Here is a 20,014-nt window from a genome sequence, read left to right on the forward strand (position 1 = left end):
GTACCAGGACATCAGGGCATACCTGTACGCCCTGTGTCCGGAAGAGGTTAACTAAGGCCCCAGTTCCAGCTGAAGAAAAACATCCCCAAAGCATGATGCTGCCACCACCATGATTCACTGTGGGTATGGTGTTCTTTTAGTGATGTGCAGTGTTGTTTTTGCACCAAACATATCTTTTGGAATTATGGCCAAAAAGTTCAACCTTGGTTTCATCAGACCATAACACCTTTTCACACATGCTTTTGGGAGACTTCAGATGTGTTTTTCAAAATGTAGCCTGGCTTGGATGTTTTTCTTAAGAAAAGGCTTTCGTCTTGCCACTCTACCCCATAGCCCAGACATATGAAGAATACGGGAGATTGTTATCACATGTACCACACAGCCAGTACTTGCCAGATATTCCTATAGTTCCTTTAATGTTTCATTTAATGTGTAGGCCTTTTCTTTTTCAGCACTTTTGGAGGGACGTCCAGTTCTTGGTAATGTCACTGTTGTGCCATATTTTCTCCACTTGATGATGACTTCACTGTGTTCCATGGTATATCTAATGCCTTGGAAATTCTTTTGTACCCTTCTCCTGACTGATACCTTTTAACAAGAAATCCCTCTGATGCAGGTGTATGCCGACTCCTATTTATCACGATTTTGAATGTGATTGTTTAATTCTGAACACAGCTACATCCCCAGTTATAAGAGGGAGGGCACACTTATGCAACCACATTATTTTAGTTTAGTTTTTTTCTGTTTTCCTCCCTCCATCTAAAAGATTTAAGTTCGGTCACATTAAAGGTGGAAAAAGTTCTGAAATTATTTATTTGTCTCATTTTTTTACAGCACAGAAACCTGACATTTTAACAAGGGTGTGTACACTTTTTATAATTTTACATATATATATACATATATATATATATATATATATATATATATTCTCACATAGGTGGAAATACTACAGGAGAATACTTTGTTAAACTGTAACTGGATTATACCCTGCTTTTCAGTTTAGGCCATTCTATAGTTTTGTCCACCCATGTACAACTGTGTAATAATTTTATATGTAAATATATATGTATCTAAATTTCCATACACAAACATTTTTGCAGACATTTTTGTAAAAATATACAAAACAAAGGAACAAGACAGAGTTAAAACAGTATACCTACAGTATGGAGACTAATATGGATAAGAGATGAATAAGAAATAAATGCTAAATAGTGACATGTTAGATATATCATTTGCATTATCTATATATTGGAGTTTGTGCATAATCTGCATACAAACTTTCCAATTAATATTCAAAAACTAATTTTTTCAATGGAAATAGCTTTTGTCATTCCTGAAGCTTCATTTAACTGAGGACAGATATTCAGTCCTTCAATTCCTCTTAAATCACCCAAATTAAGATAAAGAGTTTGCATTCACTTCTTAATGTTCCAAGTCTAAGGGATATAGGGAGGTATATCTCCATAATATTCTTGGATGACAAAAGGAAAACAAGATGCTGGTGGAGCAGAAAGCGGTCTCTTAAATATTGTGCTTTCTGCAGTAGAAGGTGACTGGAGAGGGCAGGACTTGAAGCATATAAACAAATCAGAGAAGACAAGAAGATCAGAAAAGATATTTAAATGACAGAGGTTTTGAAAATAAAAGTGAGCACTAGGAGCGGAGATTCTGGAGAACAATTCAGAGCAGATAATGCAGTGAGAGACGTTTGCAATGAATTTGCATCCCACCATGCCACAAAGTCCATAAGGCACTGTCACATCATTATGTGCCTCCTACGATGAAGAGCCAAATGATCTGAGCGGGAGAAGGTTCGGTCACAGTCCGTACAAATGAAAGGCTTAATGCCCGTATGTTTACGAAAATGTCGGGTCAACTCATCTGATCTGGCAAATTTCCAAGTACAACCCGCCCATGTACATTTATATGGCTTTTCTCCTAAAAAAATAAAAAAAGAGAGAAATACAAAGTGTTAGAAGGCTGGAATTACAGATGATGAAAAAAAACACACTTTTAGCATTTACATTGAGTTTAACAGAACAGAATACCGGACAGCCTGCTGTCAATGTGGACATAGCTCAAGTGCACCTATGACTACTTTGGGAAGCTAGATTTCTGTAGTAATTTTGTGTGAGGGGAGGGAGAAGTCTGTCTGTGACTATGACAGGTTTGGGAGGGTTAGTGGCTCTGTAACTGCTCTATTTTGACTATAAGGGGAGTGTTAAAATAACAAGGCCAGTCGTAGTTCATATTATTTTATCAATCAAAGGTAGTCAGACGCACAGGTTTGTGAGACCACCAAAACGGGGTGCCCGCGGTCGAGTAGTAACACCCCACTACTCAAGAAAATATAAAAGCAATATATGGAAGACTGGGCACACCGCAAGATATTAAGCCATACATTTATTTGTTAAAACAGTCATAAACCTATATCTGTAAAATAAATAATAAATAAATATGACGGTACAATCATTAAAATCACCAATAGTCCTAAATAGCAGCGAATATACTATTTCAATTATTTCAAATGCTAGGTAAAAATGCGCAGCTGCGCAAATGGACTTGGGTAGCTCGATCAAAATAGCAGAAATAATCGACCACAGTTAATGGAAACAATGTCCTTTAGGAGTCAACAGCACTGGTTCAGCAGCAAATCCGAATGCAAGGTAGCTGTAAGTTCGTATCGCTAATGGGCAACTTTGTACCTCCTTTATAGCGCACACAGTGATGCTGTTCAAATACAGAAACAAACTGATATACAGCGGCGTCCCGCTGCATATACAGTACAGACTAGGGTTGTTGCGGGTATCGAAATTTCGATACCCAATCGATACTTTTGTCCCGGTATCGATACGATACCGGGATTTCCGTTTTTTCGATACTGGGCTGCGCTTCTGCGCAGTCTAGTATCTCTGAACATGAGCGCGCTGCTATCGGCGCGCTCATGTTCTCTCTCAGCAGCACGGGGAGAAGGAAGCTGTCCTCCCTCCCCCTGTGCTGCTGCTGCCGCTGCCACCAATGAGAAGCGAGGGGCGGAGGAGGGGCGGCAATGAGAAGCGAGGGGCGGAGGAGGGGCAGCGCCGGCAATGAGAAGCGAGGGGCGGAGGAGGGGCAGCGCCGGCAATGAGAAGCGAGGGGCGGAGGAGGGGCGGCGCCGGCAATGAGAAGAGAGGGGCGGAGGAGGGGCGGGCGCACTGCGCCACCAATGATAGGATTATTTCAACACAGAGCTGCGCCCAGCGATGCCCCAGCACTCACCATTAGTCCTGGGCGCCGCTCCGTTCGCCTGCAGTGCCCCATTACTGTCTCCTCTCCTGCTCCACATGCTGCTGATTACTATCGGAGCGATGGGAGGAGACATCAGCTTCACTAGTAGGCGTTCCTTCTCCCTGCGCTGCGATTGGACAGCGCTACAGCCAGGGAGAAGGAACGCCCACTAGTGAATCTGATGTCTCCTCCCATCGCTCCGATAGTAATCAGCAGCATGTGGAGCAGGACAGGAGACAGTAATGGAGCACTGCAGGCGAACGGAGCGGCGCCCAGGACTAATGGTGAGTGCTGGGACATTGCTGGGCGCCGCTCTGTGTGGCCTGATAGTGAAAGTCTGGACTCATATACAGTAGTCAGTCTTTAACACATACAGGAGGCGGGTGCCGGCAGCAGAATCGCATTGCCGGCACCCTGCCCCTGACAGGGAGCTGCGATCAGCGGCAGTTAACTGCCGCTGATCTGCCAGTACCCGCCTCCTGTATAAAGAGGTAGTTATCATTGCCCCCCCCCCCCCCTCAACCCACCCATCCCATTAAAATCATTGGTGGCACAGTGTGCCGGCCCCTCTCAACCCCCCAGTATTAAAATCATTGGTGGCAGTGGCCACAGGGACCTCTTCCCCCCCCCCCCCCCCCCCTCATTGGTGGTGCAGTGGCAGCTTCTGATCGGAGCCCCAGCTGTGTAAGCCTGGGGCTCCGATCGGTTACCATGGCAGCCAGGACGCTACAGAAGCCCTGGTTGCCATGGTAACATCCCTGATGCTGTGTGCACAGAGCAGCAGGGACAGTGTGGAGTCCTATTCACCCTAATAGAGATCTATCAGGCTGAATAGGAAAAGGGATGAAAGATCCCAGGTTCTAGCCCCTAAGGGGAAAATAGTCATTAAATAAAAAGTGTAAAAAAAACAAACAAAAAACACTAAAATATGAAGTATAAATCACCCCCTTTTCCCAATTTCACATATAAAATATTTAAATAATAAACATATTACATCGCCACGTCAGAAAAGTCCAAACTATTAAAATATATAAAAAAAAATCTAGGTGGTGAATGCCGGAACAGAAAAAATAAAATAAAAACTGCGCGATTCGCCATTTTTAAAAATGAGGAATGCACGTGGCTTTTTTTGTTTATTTTTTTCGCGTGGTATCGAATGGTATCGAGTATCGCAATACTTTTTCATGGTATCGAAACCGAATCAAAAAATTGGTATCGCAACAACTCTAGTACAGACCAAAAGTTTGGACACACCTTCTCATTCAAAGAATTTTCTTTATTTTCATGACTATGAAGGCATCAAAACTATGAATTAACACATATGGAATTATATACATAACAAACAAGTGTGAAACAACTGAGAATATGTCATATTCTAGGTTCTTCAAAGTAGCCACCTTTTGCTTTGATTACTGCTTTCCACACTCTTGGCATTCTCTTGATGAGCTTCAAGAGGTAGTCCCCTGAAATGGTCTTCCAACAGTCTTGAAGGAGTTTCCAGAGATGCTTAGCACTTGTCGGCCCTTTTGCCTTCACTCTGCGGTCCAGCTCACCCCAAACCATCTCGATTGGGCTGTCCGGTGACTGTGGAGGCCAGGTCATCTGGCGCAGCACCCCATCACTCTCCTTCATGGTCAAATAGCCTTTAGTTTCAAAGTTTTCCCAATTTTTCGGCTGACTGACTGACTGACCTTCATTTCTTAAAGTAATGATTGCCACTCGTTTTTCTTTACTTAGCTGCTTTTTTCTTGCCATAATACAAATTCTAACAGTCTATTCAGTAGGACTATCAGCTGTGTATCCACCTGACTTCTCCTCAACGCCACTGATGGTCCCAACCCCATTTATAAGGCAAGAAATCCCACTTATTAAACCTGACAGGGCACACCTGTGAAGTGAAAACCATTTCAGGGGACTACCTCTTGAAGCTCATCAAGAGAATGCCAAGAGTGTGGAAAGCAGTAATCAAAGCAAAAGGTGGCTACTTTGAAGAACCTAGAATATGACATATTTTCAGTTGTTTCACACTTGTTTGTTATGTATATAATTCCACATGTGTTAATTCATAGTTTTGATGCCTTCAGTGTGAATCTACAATTTTCATAGTCATGAAAATAAAGAAAACTCTTTGAATGAGAAGGTGTGTCCAAACTTTTGGTCTGTACTGTAGATCTCAGCGGCATCCCGCTAACATAAACTGTATAATAGACTTGGGCACACCGACCTCAGTGTCGGAACGGTCTTACCCGCTTAGTGCGACCCCGGCCGTCCTGCAGACTGGTGCTGGTTACTTAAGGTTGCCTTCACATGTGGCTGATTTTATTGCAGAAAATGTGTTCCATTAAACTTAATGGGGTTGTTTTGGTAGTAAGCTCATGGATTTCTGCAAGCCTTATTTCAGATGACGAACTGATTTTCAGTTGCAGAACATTTCAGCTACAGAATCTGCAGCATGAGAAGGCACCCTAAAGGGGTTTTAGGGAGAATAAACATAAAAGGAATCTCCTAGTAACTAGTAGTATAAAATAGATTTGGTAACAGTGCCAGCCACAGCACCAATACTACCTGCTGTAGTACATACATAATACCAGCTATAGTGCATAGCTGAACAGCTAAGGTTACTTTCACACTCGCGTTTCATGGATCCGTCACACAAATCACAAAACAGAGGCGAATGGAACCCGTTCAAAAGGATCCGTCTGTAAAGCAGATACATGCGTCAAGTTTGTTTACGTTTTGGATTCCGTTTAGTGGATCAGTTTTTAAGGAGGAGGCGTTTCTCAAAGTGTCCACCCACTTTCACAGCGCATTTAAGCAGGGAAACCTCCATTCAGGCTTTTTGTGTTTTGGGACCATGTTGCCTCTGCACACTTATTTCCGTGATTGAGGTTACTAATCCTGAAAGTGAGATGGAGAAGACATGCCCAGGAAAGAAGACGACACCGGTATTGGGTGGTCCACCCGATAAGTTCCAAACGGATGACCAGAGGCATTTTTTCCGTCCTGTATTTGGAGCTTCGTACTCATCCCAAATTTTTTTTCAATTATATGTTTATGACTGTCGAGAGTTACGACCAGCTACTGAAGCATTTCGACACACATCGAAAGACAGGATACCCGCTACAGAAGGGCAATTTCTCCTGCAGAGCGGCTAATGGTGACAATAAGGTAAGGATTGTCCTAATGTTTTTTTGGTACAGCTGTATATATGATTTTTTTTAAATATATTTTTTTTACAGCAGGTTTCTTGCTACGGAGAAAGTCAGTCATTGCTGCATTACCAGTATCGGATGGGAATTTCGACGATCTCCGGTATAGTCTGCAATACTTGTTGCGCCTTGTGGGAGGCATTGCATGAGGATTACATCCCACATCCAACTACAAAACAGTGGCTTCAGATTGCAGACAAGTTCCTGGAAACCTGCCAATTCCCTAATTGTGTCGGAGCTGTGGATGGGAAACATATACGGATTGTAAAACCTTCCGGAAGTGGCTCAGAATTCTTCAACAACAAAAAATATTTTGCAATAATCTTGAAGGCCACTGCGGATGCTGATTACCGGTTTGTTGCCATTGACATTGGAGCTTATGGGCGGACAAATGACTCGATGGCTTTCAAAAACTCAGCAATGGGACGCCTTCTGTATTCAAAGGACTTTGAATTGCCACCTCTGAGACCTTTGCCAGATAATGATCGACCTCCATTGCCATTTGTGGTAGTAGGGGACGAGGCGTTCCAAATGTGCGAGAACCTCATCAAGCCATGACTTGAACACTGCTAAGCGTGTGTTTAACTACAAACTAACACAAGCTAGACGACAAGCTAGTTTGGTATTTTAGTTGCCAAATGGCGTATTCTCACCAAAGCCATAAATCTTAAGGTTGAAACCATAGACAATATAGTTAAAGCTTTTGTAGTTCTACATACCTATCTTTTATCACAGTAACCACTGCGTCTGGACCAGCAAGAGATTGATTGCACACTCACCAGGCTGCAACAATTGTCATATCGGTCAACCCTTGCCGTTTCGCCAATTACTTTATTTCTGAAGCGGGCAGAGTGAGTTGGCAGGATAATGTTGTTTAATTGTTGTTTAAACTGTTTGATCTTCTATTAAATCAAAGTTTTTTGGGTATACACCTTGTGTCTTATTTTTTACTCAACCCCAAGAATGCTTCTGCTACAATGGTGGTGGTATTATTTTTTTCACACAAGCTAATGCCACCCATGCTATCTGTATTTTGTGCATGGCATATTTCACGTTGCAGCATCACTCTTGTAAACATGCACATGATCCAGATCCTCATGGGTGGCATTAGCTTTTGTGAAATAAATGTGAAGGGTAGTAGCCATACATATTGGGTCCTCTTAGACATTGGGTGCATATTGCTAGGATATTCCCTCCTTATAGGTGCGGGTCCCAATGCTGGGATGAGCACCTATATCGGTGACAGTCACACAAGGTGTTTGCTGGAGAAGTCTGGTCCGGCCACCACCAAGCACTTTCTCCATAGCGGTGAATGAGTGCACCGCACATGACAGGCCACTGCTCCCATTCACTTCTATGGGCCTGACAGAAATGACCTATCTAGCGCTCGGCTATATTTTGATAATGTGCCTGTGTAGTGTTCTCACCAGCACTTTCATATTCTCAATATAGGTGTGTGTACATGTGCTAGGATACACACCTATAAGTGAAAGGTGGCATATCCTAGCATATGCCGCCATCGTCTTTGTTGAGACAACCCCTTTAAGCTATTGGCTCTTCCCCAATATTTTAAGACACCATTGTGTTTTTGTTGTTTGACAACATTACACAATCTGCCTTGTCACGAGAAATAATACTTGTTAACCTGTTACGGACACAGGGCGTACAGGTACGCCCTGATGTACTGGTACTTAAAGACACACAGCGTACCTGTACGCACTGTCTATTTCCGACCACCGGCGGGCGGTTATCGGAACCCGGTGCCTGCTCAAATCATTGAGCAGGCACCTTAGATAAAAGCGAGACCTGTGGTTTGCGACTTTTACCTTATGTGGCGGGCGGCGGTGCCATTGGGTCCCCATGCGGCTGTAGGGGGGACCCGATGGCATGGGAGGTAGCGCGATGCCTTCCTTAGGCATCAGTGCTGCCTTCCGGTGACGAGCCTGTGAGATCCAGCCCCCTGGATCTCACAGGCTGGAAGCTGTATGAGTAATACACACTGTATTACTCATACAGCCAATGCATTCCAATACAGAAGTATTGGAATGCATTGTAAAAGGAATCAGACCCCCAAAAGTTGATGTCCCAAAGTGGGACAAAAAATAAAGTAAAAAAAGTTGAAAAAAAAATAATTTCACCCAAAAATTAAGTTTCAAGTAGAAATAAGCAAAAACGTAATTTTCTCCAAATAAAGGTGAAAAAAATTTGTAAATAGGGAAAAATAAAAAAAAAGAGTAGCGATATTAGGTATCACCGCGTCCATATCGACTGGCTCTATAAACATATCACATGACCTAACCCTTCAGATGAACACCGTAAAAAATAAAAACTGTGCTAAATAAAATAAAAAATTGTCACCTTACATCACAAAAAGTACAACAGTAAGCGATCAAAAAGGCGTATGCTCACCAAAATAGTACCAATCTAACCGTCACCTCATCCTGCAAAAAATGAGCCCCTACCTAAGACAATCACCCAAAATATTAAAAAAACTATGGCTCAGAATATGGAGACACAAAAACATTTTTTTGTTTAAACAAAGCTGTTATTGTGTAAAACTTAAGTAAATTAAAAAAGCATACATATTAAGTATCGCTGCATCTGTATCGACCGGCTCTATAAAAATATCACATGACCTAACCCCTCAGATGAACACCGTAAAAAATAAAAATAAAAACGGTGTAAAAAAAGCTATTTTTTGTCATCTTACATCACAAAAAGTGTAATAGCAAGCGATCAAAGAGTCATATGCACCCCAAAATAGCGCCAATCAAACCATCATTTCATCCCACAAAAAATGAGACCCTACCTAAGAATTTCCAAACAACTGAAAAAACTATGGCTCTCAGACTATGGAGACACTAAAACATGATTTTTTTTTTTTGTTTCAAAAATGAAATCATTGTGTAAAACTTACATAAATAAAAAAAGTATACATATTAGGTATCGCAGAGTCCGTGACAACATGCTCTATAAAAATACCACATGATCTAACCTGTCAGATGAATGTTGTAAATAAAAAATTTATAAAAACGTGCCAAAACAGCTATTTCTTGCTACTTTGCCTCACAAAAAGTGTAATATAGAGCAACCAAACATCATATGTACCCTAAACTAGTACAGGGTCACTTTTTGGGAGTTTCTACTCTAGGAGTGCATCAGGGGGGCTAAAAATGGGACATGGTGTCAAATCTGCCTTCCAAAAACTGTATGGCATTCCTTTCCTTCTGCGCCCTGCCGTGTGCTCGTACAGCAGTTTACGACCACATATGGGGCGTTTCTGTAAACTACAGAATCAGGGCCATAAATATTGGAGCTTTGTTTGGCTGTCAACCCTTACTTTGTAACTGGAAAAAAATATTAAAATGGAGAATCTGCCAAAAAAGTGAAATTTTAAAATTGTATTCTATTTACCATTAATTCTTGTGGAACACCTAAATGGTTAACCACGTTTGTAAAATCAGTTTTGAATACCTCGAGGGGTGTAGTTTCTAGAATGGGGTCATTTTTGGGTGGTTTCTATTATGTAAGCCTCACAAAGTGACTTCAGACCTGAACTGGTCCTTAAAAAGTTGGTTTTTGAAAATTTCTGAGAAATTTCAAGATTTATTTCTAAACTTCTAAGCCTTGTAACGTCCCCCAAAAATAAAATGTCATTCCCAAAATGATCCTAACATGAAGTAGACATATGGGAAATGTCAAGTAATTTGTTTTTGTAGGTATTAATATGTATTATAGAAGTAGAAAAAAATTGAAACTTGGAATTTTGCAAATTTCTCAAAATTTTAGGGAAATTTGGTATTTTTTTATAAATAAAAATTCTTATTTTTTTTTACTCCATTTTACCAGTGTCATGAAGTACAATATGTGACGAAAAAACTATCTCAGAATGGCCTGGATAAGTCAAAGCGTTTTAAATTTATCACCACTTAAAGTGACACTGGTCAGATTTGCAAAAAAATGGCCTGGTCCTTAAGGTGAAATAAGGCTGTGTCCTTAAGGAATTAAAGGGGTTTATCCAGGTTCAGAGCTGAACCTGGAAATACCCATATTTTCACCCAGACTGCCCAACTAAGCTGAATCACGCAGGTCAAAGGCATTTTATGGAGATCTGGTGACGTAGTGGGCTCTCCATAGCGCTGCCAGGCGAAGGCTTGATCCCATCAGTGAGCCCAGTTACATCACCAGCACTGATGGGCGGGCTTTAGCGCTGCCCTAGCCTGTGTTATTGTAATCCCGGACAACACCTTTAACAGCAGCATGTCCCTTGCGTGTCCCTTGTGCTAATCACGCTCGTTTATGTGAGAGCGTCTTCTGTAAATCATTAACTAAAGAGTGAAATTTTAATTTAGCGCTCTGTAGTTAATTAATTCACGATGATGCTGATTCACATGGACCGTGACTCCCACAAGGGCTCATGTGAAAGATTGACCGATGAACAAGCATTTGCTTCTTCATGTTCCAATCAGAGGGAATACGATCAATAAGGAGCTATAATAAACCCGTTATTGTGCGACATGACATGTTCAAGGTTCAGCCACCTTTGGCACTACAGCAGTTCAGAAAATAAAAGTCCCAGAAACCTATTTTCACTTCTATGGGCGTTATAATAAACGCAAAGTAGTGTGCTGCTAGTTTCACAGCAGCTGTAGTGGCCAAGGTTGCTGATAGTTTGTACCTGAAAATAAAAACACACACTGAAGTACATTCATCTTATTTATTTCACAAAAAATATAATAAACATTTTTTTATGAATAAAGAAATATTAACAAAACAAAAAATTATAAATCTTGAATCTCTGGAGGGGAGGTGACTGTCGCGCGGTCGACTCTCTTGGGCTGGCAGCGCTAGCCCCCCTGTCTTCAGTGGCTGAATAAAAAATGACAGGCCGCAGGAAAGGATGCATGGTGGATTTGTAGGGTGTGGACAGAGGATGGGCCAGAACTGGAATATTCCTGTCGAAGAGGGAGTTTGAAAAGAAGTGAGAGCAACATAGTGAGGAGGAGAAGGAGGAGTCAACACATGCTTGGTAGGGGTGGGAATGGGATGGTGGTTGGGAAAGGGACTGATGCCGGGAATGGGATGGTTGCCGGAAAGGGGATGGGTGAAAGGAGTGGGATAGGGGAAGGATTGGGACGGGGCGGTGCAAAATTTCCCACGACCCGTTCTCAACCAAATTTTTTAAATGATGCAATTGCTCGGGTGTCATTTGATCCATCCTGGGGCTGAATTGCCGTGCCCCCACCAGGCGACATACCAAGTCGTCCCTCATTTCCTCTGCAAAACATTCTAGCGCATAGGAAATGATCTCTACAAGGTTCCCAAAATCCTCATGATTGCTCCTACCGGATCTCCTACTATTCAACAGGGCTCTCGCATTTTATCTGCAATTAGCGAGCCTCTGTTCAATAGAGGGACCCGGCAGGCAGCATTTTTGGGTCCACCTCCAGAGCGGAACGGAAGCAAACTGATGCATTCTGAGTGGATCCTTTTCCATTCAGAATGCATTTGGGCAAAACTGATGCGTTTTGGACCGCTTGTGAGAGCCCAAGACGGATCTCACAAACGGAAAGCCAAAATGCGAGTGTGAAAGTAGCCTTATAAAGCTACCTAAAAATGACTTTTCCCAGACTAAACCTCTTCCTCACCAACTCCTCTGTCCTAAACTCATTTCTGTAGCATTCCGAAACCGGAAGCAGATCGGCCGGCACCAATCCTGTCAGTTCAATAATGGCTCGAATCCTACTTATCACAATCAACTACCTTTTGTGTCACCCCCAATTCCTCATAGTTTCTAAGCTCTTGCGATCAGGCCCCTGACTCTGTGTTTCAGTTGTATATTAGCCAGTTACTTTTGTTTTGCACATGAAGCCTGTGAATTTGTAAAGCGCTGTGGAAGCTGGTGGCGCTATATAAATATTAAATTATTATTAGACTCAGCATATCTAAAATATACTCAGAACTTTCCTGCGTGAACTCTCCCCTGCCATATGTAGAGGGCTGGGGTAAAGAGCTTGGCAAAATGTTCAATTAACAGGAGGAAGAGACTATTTTGAATAATTCAGTGCCACACCCAACATCCATCAAATTACAAGTATTACATTATAAACTCCTAACTAGGTTGTACAAGACCCCTGTTCTTCTCCACAAAATGAACCCAGAAATTTCTAAGACGTGTTGGCGATGCAGTCTCAGAAGGAACATTAATACACATCTGGGTAACATGGCCCAAACTGAACATACTTTGGGAAAAATTCTCAAACATAATCAAAAAGATCTACAATGCTAAATTTCTGAACCTGCACAATAAAGATAACCCTATACTGAGAGACTATTTCCATCCCTATTATACACGTTTAAAATGTTGATTCCTAGGCTCTGGTTACAGGAGGAACCCCCCACCATCAAAGAATGGTTTACTGATATATGCCAAATCTGTATATTAGAAGAACTGAAATGGACCACTTTAGGACAATACATCAAATTCATCAAAATTTGGGGTAAATGGTTAAACAATTTGTTTTGCTATTTCACACCTCTGTTGTCCAAAAGTTTAAGATACAAATAGGACTATAAATAAAAGGGGACTAAATATATGAGCAAACATTTCCCCTCCTTTTTGGATCTTAACAATAGGGCCTTTTGACATTCAACGATATTGAAAGTTCTATTCTGCGACGCACTAATAGAGGCTTGACCCAAAATGCTAATAAACAGGAATACAACAATTTTCACTACATCATATAGAATGAAAACTATTTACAGAAAGGAATTCATAAAAAGCTTACATTTTGAATCTCAGATTGTTACAAACAGTAAACTTATTCTGGTATAGTTATTGGACTTCTATAAAACAAAAACTGCATTTATGCACTCTTGACAGAGGTCCATGTATTAATGCTTATATTTTAATCTTTGTATAAATACAAACATTTACAAGATATATACAGTACAGACCAAAAGTTTGGACACACCTTCTCATTCAAAGAGTTTTCTTTATTTTCATGACTATGAAGGCATCAAAACTATGAATTAACACATGTGGAATTATATACATAACAAAAAAGTGTGAAACAACTGAAAATATGTCATATTCTAGGTTCTTCAAAGTAGCCACATTTTGCTTTGATTACTGCTTTGCACACTCTTGGCATTCTCTTGATGAGCTTCAAGAGGTAGTCACCTGAAATGGTCTTCCAACAGTCTTGAAGGAGTTCCCAGAGATGCTTAGCACTTGTTGGCCCTTTTGCCTTCACTCTGCGGTCCAGCTCACCCCAAACCATCTCGATTGGGTTCAGGTCCGGTGACTGTGGAGGCCAGGTCATCTGGCGCAGCACCCCATCAGTCTCCTTTATGGTCAAATAGCCCTTACTTTCAAAGTTTTCCCAATTTTTCAGCTGACTGACTGACCTTAATTTCTTAAAGTAATGATGGCCACTCGTTTTTCTTTACTTAGAATTTATATTATGGAAGAAAAAAGCAGCTAACAGTCTATTCAGTAGGACTATCAGCTGTGTATCCACCTGACTTCTCCTCAATGCAACTGATGGTCCCAACCCCATTTATAAGGCAAGAAATCCCACTTATTAAATCTGACAGGGCACACCTGTGAAGTGAAAACCATTTCAGGTGACTACCTCTTGAAGCTCATCAAGAGAATGCCAAGAGTGTGCAAAGCAGTAATCAAAGCAAAAGGTGGCTACTTTGAAGAACCTAGAATATGACATATTTTCAGTTGTTTCACACTTTTTTTGTTATGTATATAATTCCACGTGTTAATTTATAGTTTTGATGCCTTCAGTGTGAATCTAAATTTTCATAGTCATGAAAATAAAGAAAACTCTTTGAATGAGAAGGTGAGTCCAAACTTTTGGTCTGTACTGTATATGTGTGTGAAACTCATCCTGGAGCGATAACATGTATCACTCATAACATGTAAATAGTGCTGATCTGTTTTTCTCTTTATACTATGTATGTGTATATATGGTGCACACAAAGATCTTAAACTAACTATAGCCAAAACGAATAACTATTTGTATATTTATATTTTTTTAATGAAAAAAGTGTGTGTCCGTATATTTCACGCACACAAAGTCCTCTATTGCTAAAACCAACTGTAGCAAAACATTTTAACAGCTTGAGCTGTTCTTAACAGCATTTACAAAGTATTAAAAAAAAGTTGCTTTACGGCAGCCACATGGGCCATAGACACAATGGACAGAAAGGGACCTAACTTAGGCTACTTTCACACTGGCGTTTCTGGGTCCGCTTGTGAGATCAGTTTCAGGGCTCTCACAAGCGGCCCCAAACAGATCAGTTTAGCCCCAATGCATTCTGAATGGATAAGGATCCGTTCAGAAAGCATCAGTTTGGCTCCGTTCTGCCTCCATTTCGCTCTGGATGCAGACACCAAAACGCTGCTTGCCTAGCGATGCGGTGCCAGGCAAGCATTGTAAGTCAATGGGGATGGATCCGTTTTCACTGACACAATATGGTGCAATTGAAAACTGATCCGTCCCCCATTGACTTTCAATGTAAGTCAATGTAAGATCCGTTTGACTTAGATTTTTTTTTTTTTTACAGAGTAATGCAAACTGATCCGTTCTGAACGGCTAAAAGCTTTTGTATCATAGGTGCGGATCCGTCTGTGCAAATACCAGACGGATCAGCACCTAACACAGGTGTGAAAGTAGCCTTAGATGGGAGTGTTCTGTGACCTGTGCAGATGTCATTGTACAATGAAAGAATAAATGAGCTCAACAATGGCTATAATTATAGTTCTAGGTATTTTAGTGACGTCATAGGGGCAGTCGCACGTCACAGTGCTGAATGCCTCTAAAACGTCTGGCACAGTGGAGAAGGAGAGAGTCCATCCCCACTGTGATTTGGCTGCCGCTGTGCCACCAATGGGAAGGTAATAGTGAGGAGGACGGGAGGGGATGTGGCGGCTGTGCCACCAATGAGAAGTACCCTCAATACCGGCTGTGTGAGGCCGGGGCTGAGAACAGTCGCTGCGCTCTGGGGGCTGCTGCACAGAGAGGCCGGGGCTGAGACAGTCACTGCGCGCTGGGGGCTGCTGCACAAAAAGGCCGGGGCTGAGACAGTCACTGCGCACTGGGGGCTGCTGCACAAAGAGGCCGGGGCTGAGACAGTCACTGCGCACTGGGGGCTGCTGCACAGAGAGGCCAGGGCTGAGAACAGTCACTGCGCTCTGGGGGCTGCTGGTTGGGACCATCAGTTGCGTTGTGGAGAAGTCAGGTGGATACACAGCTGATAGTCCTACTGAATAGACTGTTAGAATTTGTATTATGGCAAGAAAAAAGCAGCTAAGTAAAGAAAAACGAGTGGCCATCATTACTTTAAGAAAGTCTGAAAAATTGGGAAAACTTTGAAAGTGTCCCCAAGTGCAGTCACAAAAACCATCAAGCGCTACAAAGAAATTGGCTCACATGCGGACCGCCCCAGGAAAGGAAGACCAAGAGTCACCTCTGCTGCGGAGGATAAGTTCATCCGAGTCACCAGCCTCAGAAATCGCAGGTTAACAGCAGCTCAGATTAGAGACCAGGTCAATGCCACACACAGTTCTAGCAGCAGACACATCTCTAGAACAACTGTTAAGAGGAGACAGTGTGAATCAGCCCTTCATGGTAGAATATCTGCTAGGAAACCACTGCTAAGGACAGGCAACAAGCAGAAGAGACTTGTTTGGGCTAAAGAACACAAGGAATGGACATTAGACCAGTGGAAATCTGTGCTTTGGTCTGATGAGTCCAAATTTGAGATCTTTGGTTCCAACCACCGTGTCTTTGTGCGACGCATAAAAGGTGAACGGATGGACTCTACATGCCTGGTTCCCACCGTGAAGCATGGAGGAGGAGGTGTGATGGTGTGGGGGTGCTTTGCTGGTGACACTGTTGGGGATTTATTCAAAATTGAAGGCATACTGAACCAGCATGGCTACCACAGCATCTTGCAGCGGCATGCTATTCCATCCGGTTTGCGTTTAGTTGGACCATCATTTATTTTTCAACAGGACAATGACCCCAAACACACCTCCAGGCTGTGTAAGGGCTATTTGACCATGAAGGAGAGTGATGGGGTGCTGCACCAGATGAACTGGCCTCCACAGTCACCGGACCTGAACCCAATCGAGATGGTTTGGGGTGAGCTGGACCGCAGAGTGAAGGCAAAAGGGCCAACAAGTGCTAAGCATCTCTGGGAACTCCTTCAAGACTGTTGGAAGACCATTTCAGGTGACTACCTCTTGAAGCTCATCAAGAGAATGCCAAGAGTGTGCAAAGCAGTAATCAAAGCAAAAGGTGACTACTTTGAAGAACCTAGAATATGACATATTTTCAGTTGTTTCACACTTTTTTGTTATGTATATAATTCCACGTGTTAATTTATAGTTTTGATGCCTTCAGCGTGAATCTACAATTTTCATAGTCATGAAAATAAAGAAAACTCTTTGAATGAGAAGGTGTGTCCAAACTTTTGGTCTGTACTGTATATGTGTGTGAAACTCATCCTGGAGCGATAACATGTAAATAGTGCTGATCTGTTTTTCTCTTTATACTATGTATGTGTATATATGGTGCACACAAAGATCTTAAACTAACTATTTGTATATTTATATTTTTTAAATGAAAAAAGTGTGTGTCCGTATATTTCACGCACACAAAGTCCTCTATTGCTAAAACCAACTGTAGCAAAACATTTTACCAGCTTGAGCTGTTCTTAACAGCATTTACAAAGCATTAAAAAAAGTTGCTTTACGGCAGCCACATGGGCCATAGACACAATGGACAGAAAGGGACCTAACTTAGGCTACTTTCACACTGGCGTTTCTGGGTCCACTTGTGAGATCAGTTTCAGGGCTCTCACAAGCGGCCCCAAACAGATCAGTTTAGCCCCAATGCATTCTGAATGGATAAGGATCCGTTCAGAATGCATCAGTTTGGCTCCGTTCTGCCTCCATTTCGCTCTGGATGCGGACACCAAAACGCTGCTTGCCTAGCGATGCGGTGCCAGGCAAGCATTGTAAGTCAATGGGGATGGATCCGTTTTCACTGACACAATTTGGTGCAATTGAAAACTGATCCGTCCCCCATTGACTTTCAATGTAAGTCAGGACGGATCCGTTTGACTTACACTCCGTTTGACTCAGATTTTTTTTTTTTTTTTTACAGAGTAATGCAAACTGATCCGTTCTGAACGGCTAACAGCTTTTGTATCATAGGTGCGGATCCGTCTGTGCAAATACCAGACGGATCAGCACCTAACACAGGTGTGAAAGTAGCCTTATATTGGAGTGTTCTGTGACCTGTTTCATTGTACAATGAAAGAATAAATAAGCTCAACAATGGCCTACTGTGAATGGTGGATCCGGTCTTATCTATACACAGAGGTGATAACTCCTCATCATTACAGAAAGGTTCAGAATAATATATAACTGCAGAAAAGTGATCTGTACAGACCAAGAAGTGGTGCCTGTTATTAGGCTTAGTGGCCAGTGTGAAAACTGGAGGAATTTATGATTTTTTTGTTTAAATATATGCAGTGACATGGAAACTATCAAAAATACTTTAAAAATATGTTAAACATAAAACGTGATTTAAACAATTACAGTGATTTAAACAAGTCATTTTCTGATGACACGTTTCCTTTAAATAACTATTACATCAGGAACACTGTTTCTGCTCTGTCAAAGTAACTTTGTAGCCAGCAGGCGGTCTCTCTCACCAAGAACAAAAACTATCTTAGCAGTACGGCATACATATTAGGACATCGTCAGACATCATCCACAACTCCATCCTCCGTCAGGCAAAACTCCATCAGCCCTCAGACATCAGACAAAACTCCGCCCTCCGTCAGGCAAAACTCCATCAGACAAAACTCCGTCCTCCGTCAGACAAAACTCCATCAGCCCTCAGACATCAGACAAAACTCCATCCTCCGTCACCCAAAACTCCATCAGACCTCAGACATCAGACAAAACTCTGTCCTCCGTCACCCAAAACTCCATCAGACCTCAGACATCAGACAAAACTCCGTCCTCCGTCACCCAAAACTCCATCAGACCTCAGACATCAGACAAAACTCCGTCCTCCATCAGGCAAAACTCCATCAGACCTCAGACATCAGACAAAACTCCGTCCTCCGTCACCCAAAACTCCATCAGACCTCAGACATCAGACAAAACTCCGTCCTCCGTCAGGCAAAACTCCATCAGACCTCAGACATCAGACAAAACTCCGTCCTCCATCACCCAAAACTCCATCAGACCTCAGACATCAGCTAAAACTCCGTCCTCCGTCAGGCAAAACTCTGTCCTCCCTCAGACATCAGCCAAAACTCCGTCCTCCCTAACTCAAAATACGCCCTACTACACACACTCTTCACCTGACAGAGCTGCTAGCTGCTGGAGAGGCAAAGGACCTGTGATGACGTCATGACCATGTGACGAGTCACGTGTGTGGGAGGGGTCAGATGTGCACAGCAGCTGGTAGAGTGTACAGAACAGTAGCCATCAAATAGAGCTGTATACTAGAGATGTGTGTGTAACCTGCATGTAGCAGAGCTGTGTACTGTGTTACAGGGATGTATGTGTAACCTGCAGGTAGCAGAGCTGTGTACTGTGTTACAGAGATGCATGTGTAACCTGCAGGTAGCAGATCTGTATGTGTAACCTGCAGGTAGCAGAGCTGTGTACTGTGTAGCAGATCTGTATGTGTAACCTGCAGGTAGCAGAGCTGTGTACTGTGTTACAGAGATGTACGTGTAACCTGCAGGTAGCAGAGCTGTGTACTGTGTAGCAGATCTGTATGTGTAACCTGCATGTAGCAGAGCTGTGTACTGTGTAGCAGAGCTGTATGTGTAACCTGCATGTAGCAGAGCTGTGAACTGTGTAGCAGAGCTGTATGTGTAACCTGCATGTAGCAGAGCTGTGAACTGTGTAGCAGAGCTGTATGTGTAACCTGCATGTAGCAGAGCTGTGTACTGTGTTACAGGAATGTATGTGCAACCTGCAGGTAGCAGTGCTGTGTACTGTGTAGCAGAGCTGTACGTGTAACCTGCATGTAGCAGTGCTGTGTACTGTGTAGCAGAGCTGTATGTGTAACCTGCATGTAGCAGAGCTGTGTACTGTGTTACAGGGATGTATGTGCAACCTGCAGGTAGCAGTGCTGTGTACTGTGTAGCAGAGATGTGTACTGTGTTACAGAGATGTGTGTGTAACCTGCATGTAGCAGAGCTGTGTACTGTGTATATAGAGCAGTGTGTGTAACAGCATGTAGCAGAGCTGTGTACTGTGTTACAGAGATGTGTATGTAACCTGCATGAAGAAGTGCTGTGTACTGTGTAGCAGAGCTGTATGTGTAACCTGCATGTAGCAGAGCTGTGTACTGTGTTACAGGAATGTATGTGCAACCTGCAGGTAGCAGTGCTGTGTACTGTGTAGCAGAGCTGTACGTGTAACCTGCATGTAGCAGTGCTGTGTACTGTGTAGCAGAGCTGTATGTGTAACCTGCATGTAGCAG

General features: G+C 42.5%; 1 protein-coding gene across 1 annotated transcript in view; it reads right to left on the reverse strand.

Moving 5' to 3' along the window:
- Positions 1 to 850: 850 nt before the first annotated feature.
- KLF8 (Kruppel like factor 8) overlaps positions 851 to 20,014 on the reverse strand; it is a 141,521-nt gene continuing 122,357 nt past the window's right edge. The window contains exon 6 of the mRNA XM_044268654.1: positions 851 to 1,938. Coding sequence (XP_044124589.1) covers positions 1,757 to 1,938 — 182 coding nt within the window. The 3' untranslated portion in view covers positions 851 to 1,756. The remainder of the gene's footprint in view (positions 1,939 to 20,014) is intronic.

Source organism: Bufo gargarizans, chromosome 9 (genome assembly GCF_014858855.1).
Source record: "Bufo gargarizans isolate SCDJY-AF-19 chromosome 9, ASM1485885v1, whole genome shotgun sequence".
Classification (NCBI taxonomy): Eukaryota; Metazoa; Chordata; class Amphibia; order Anura; family Bufonidae; genus Bufo; species Bufo gargarizans.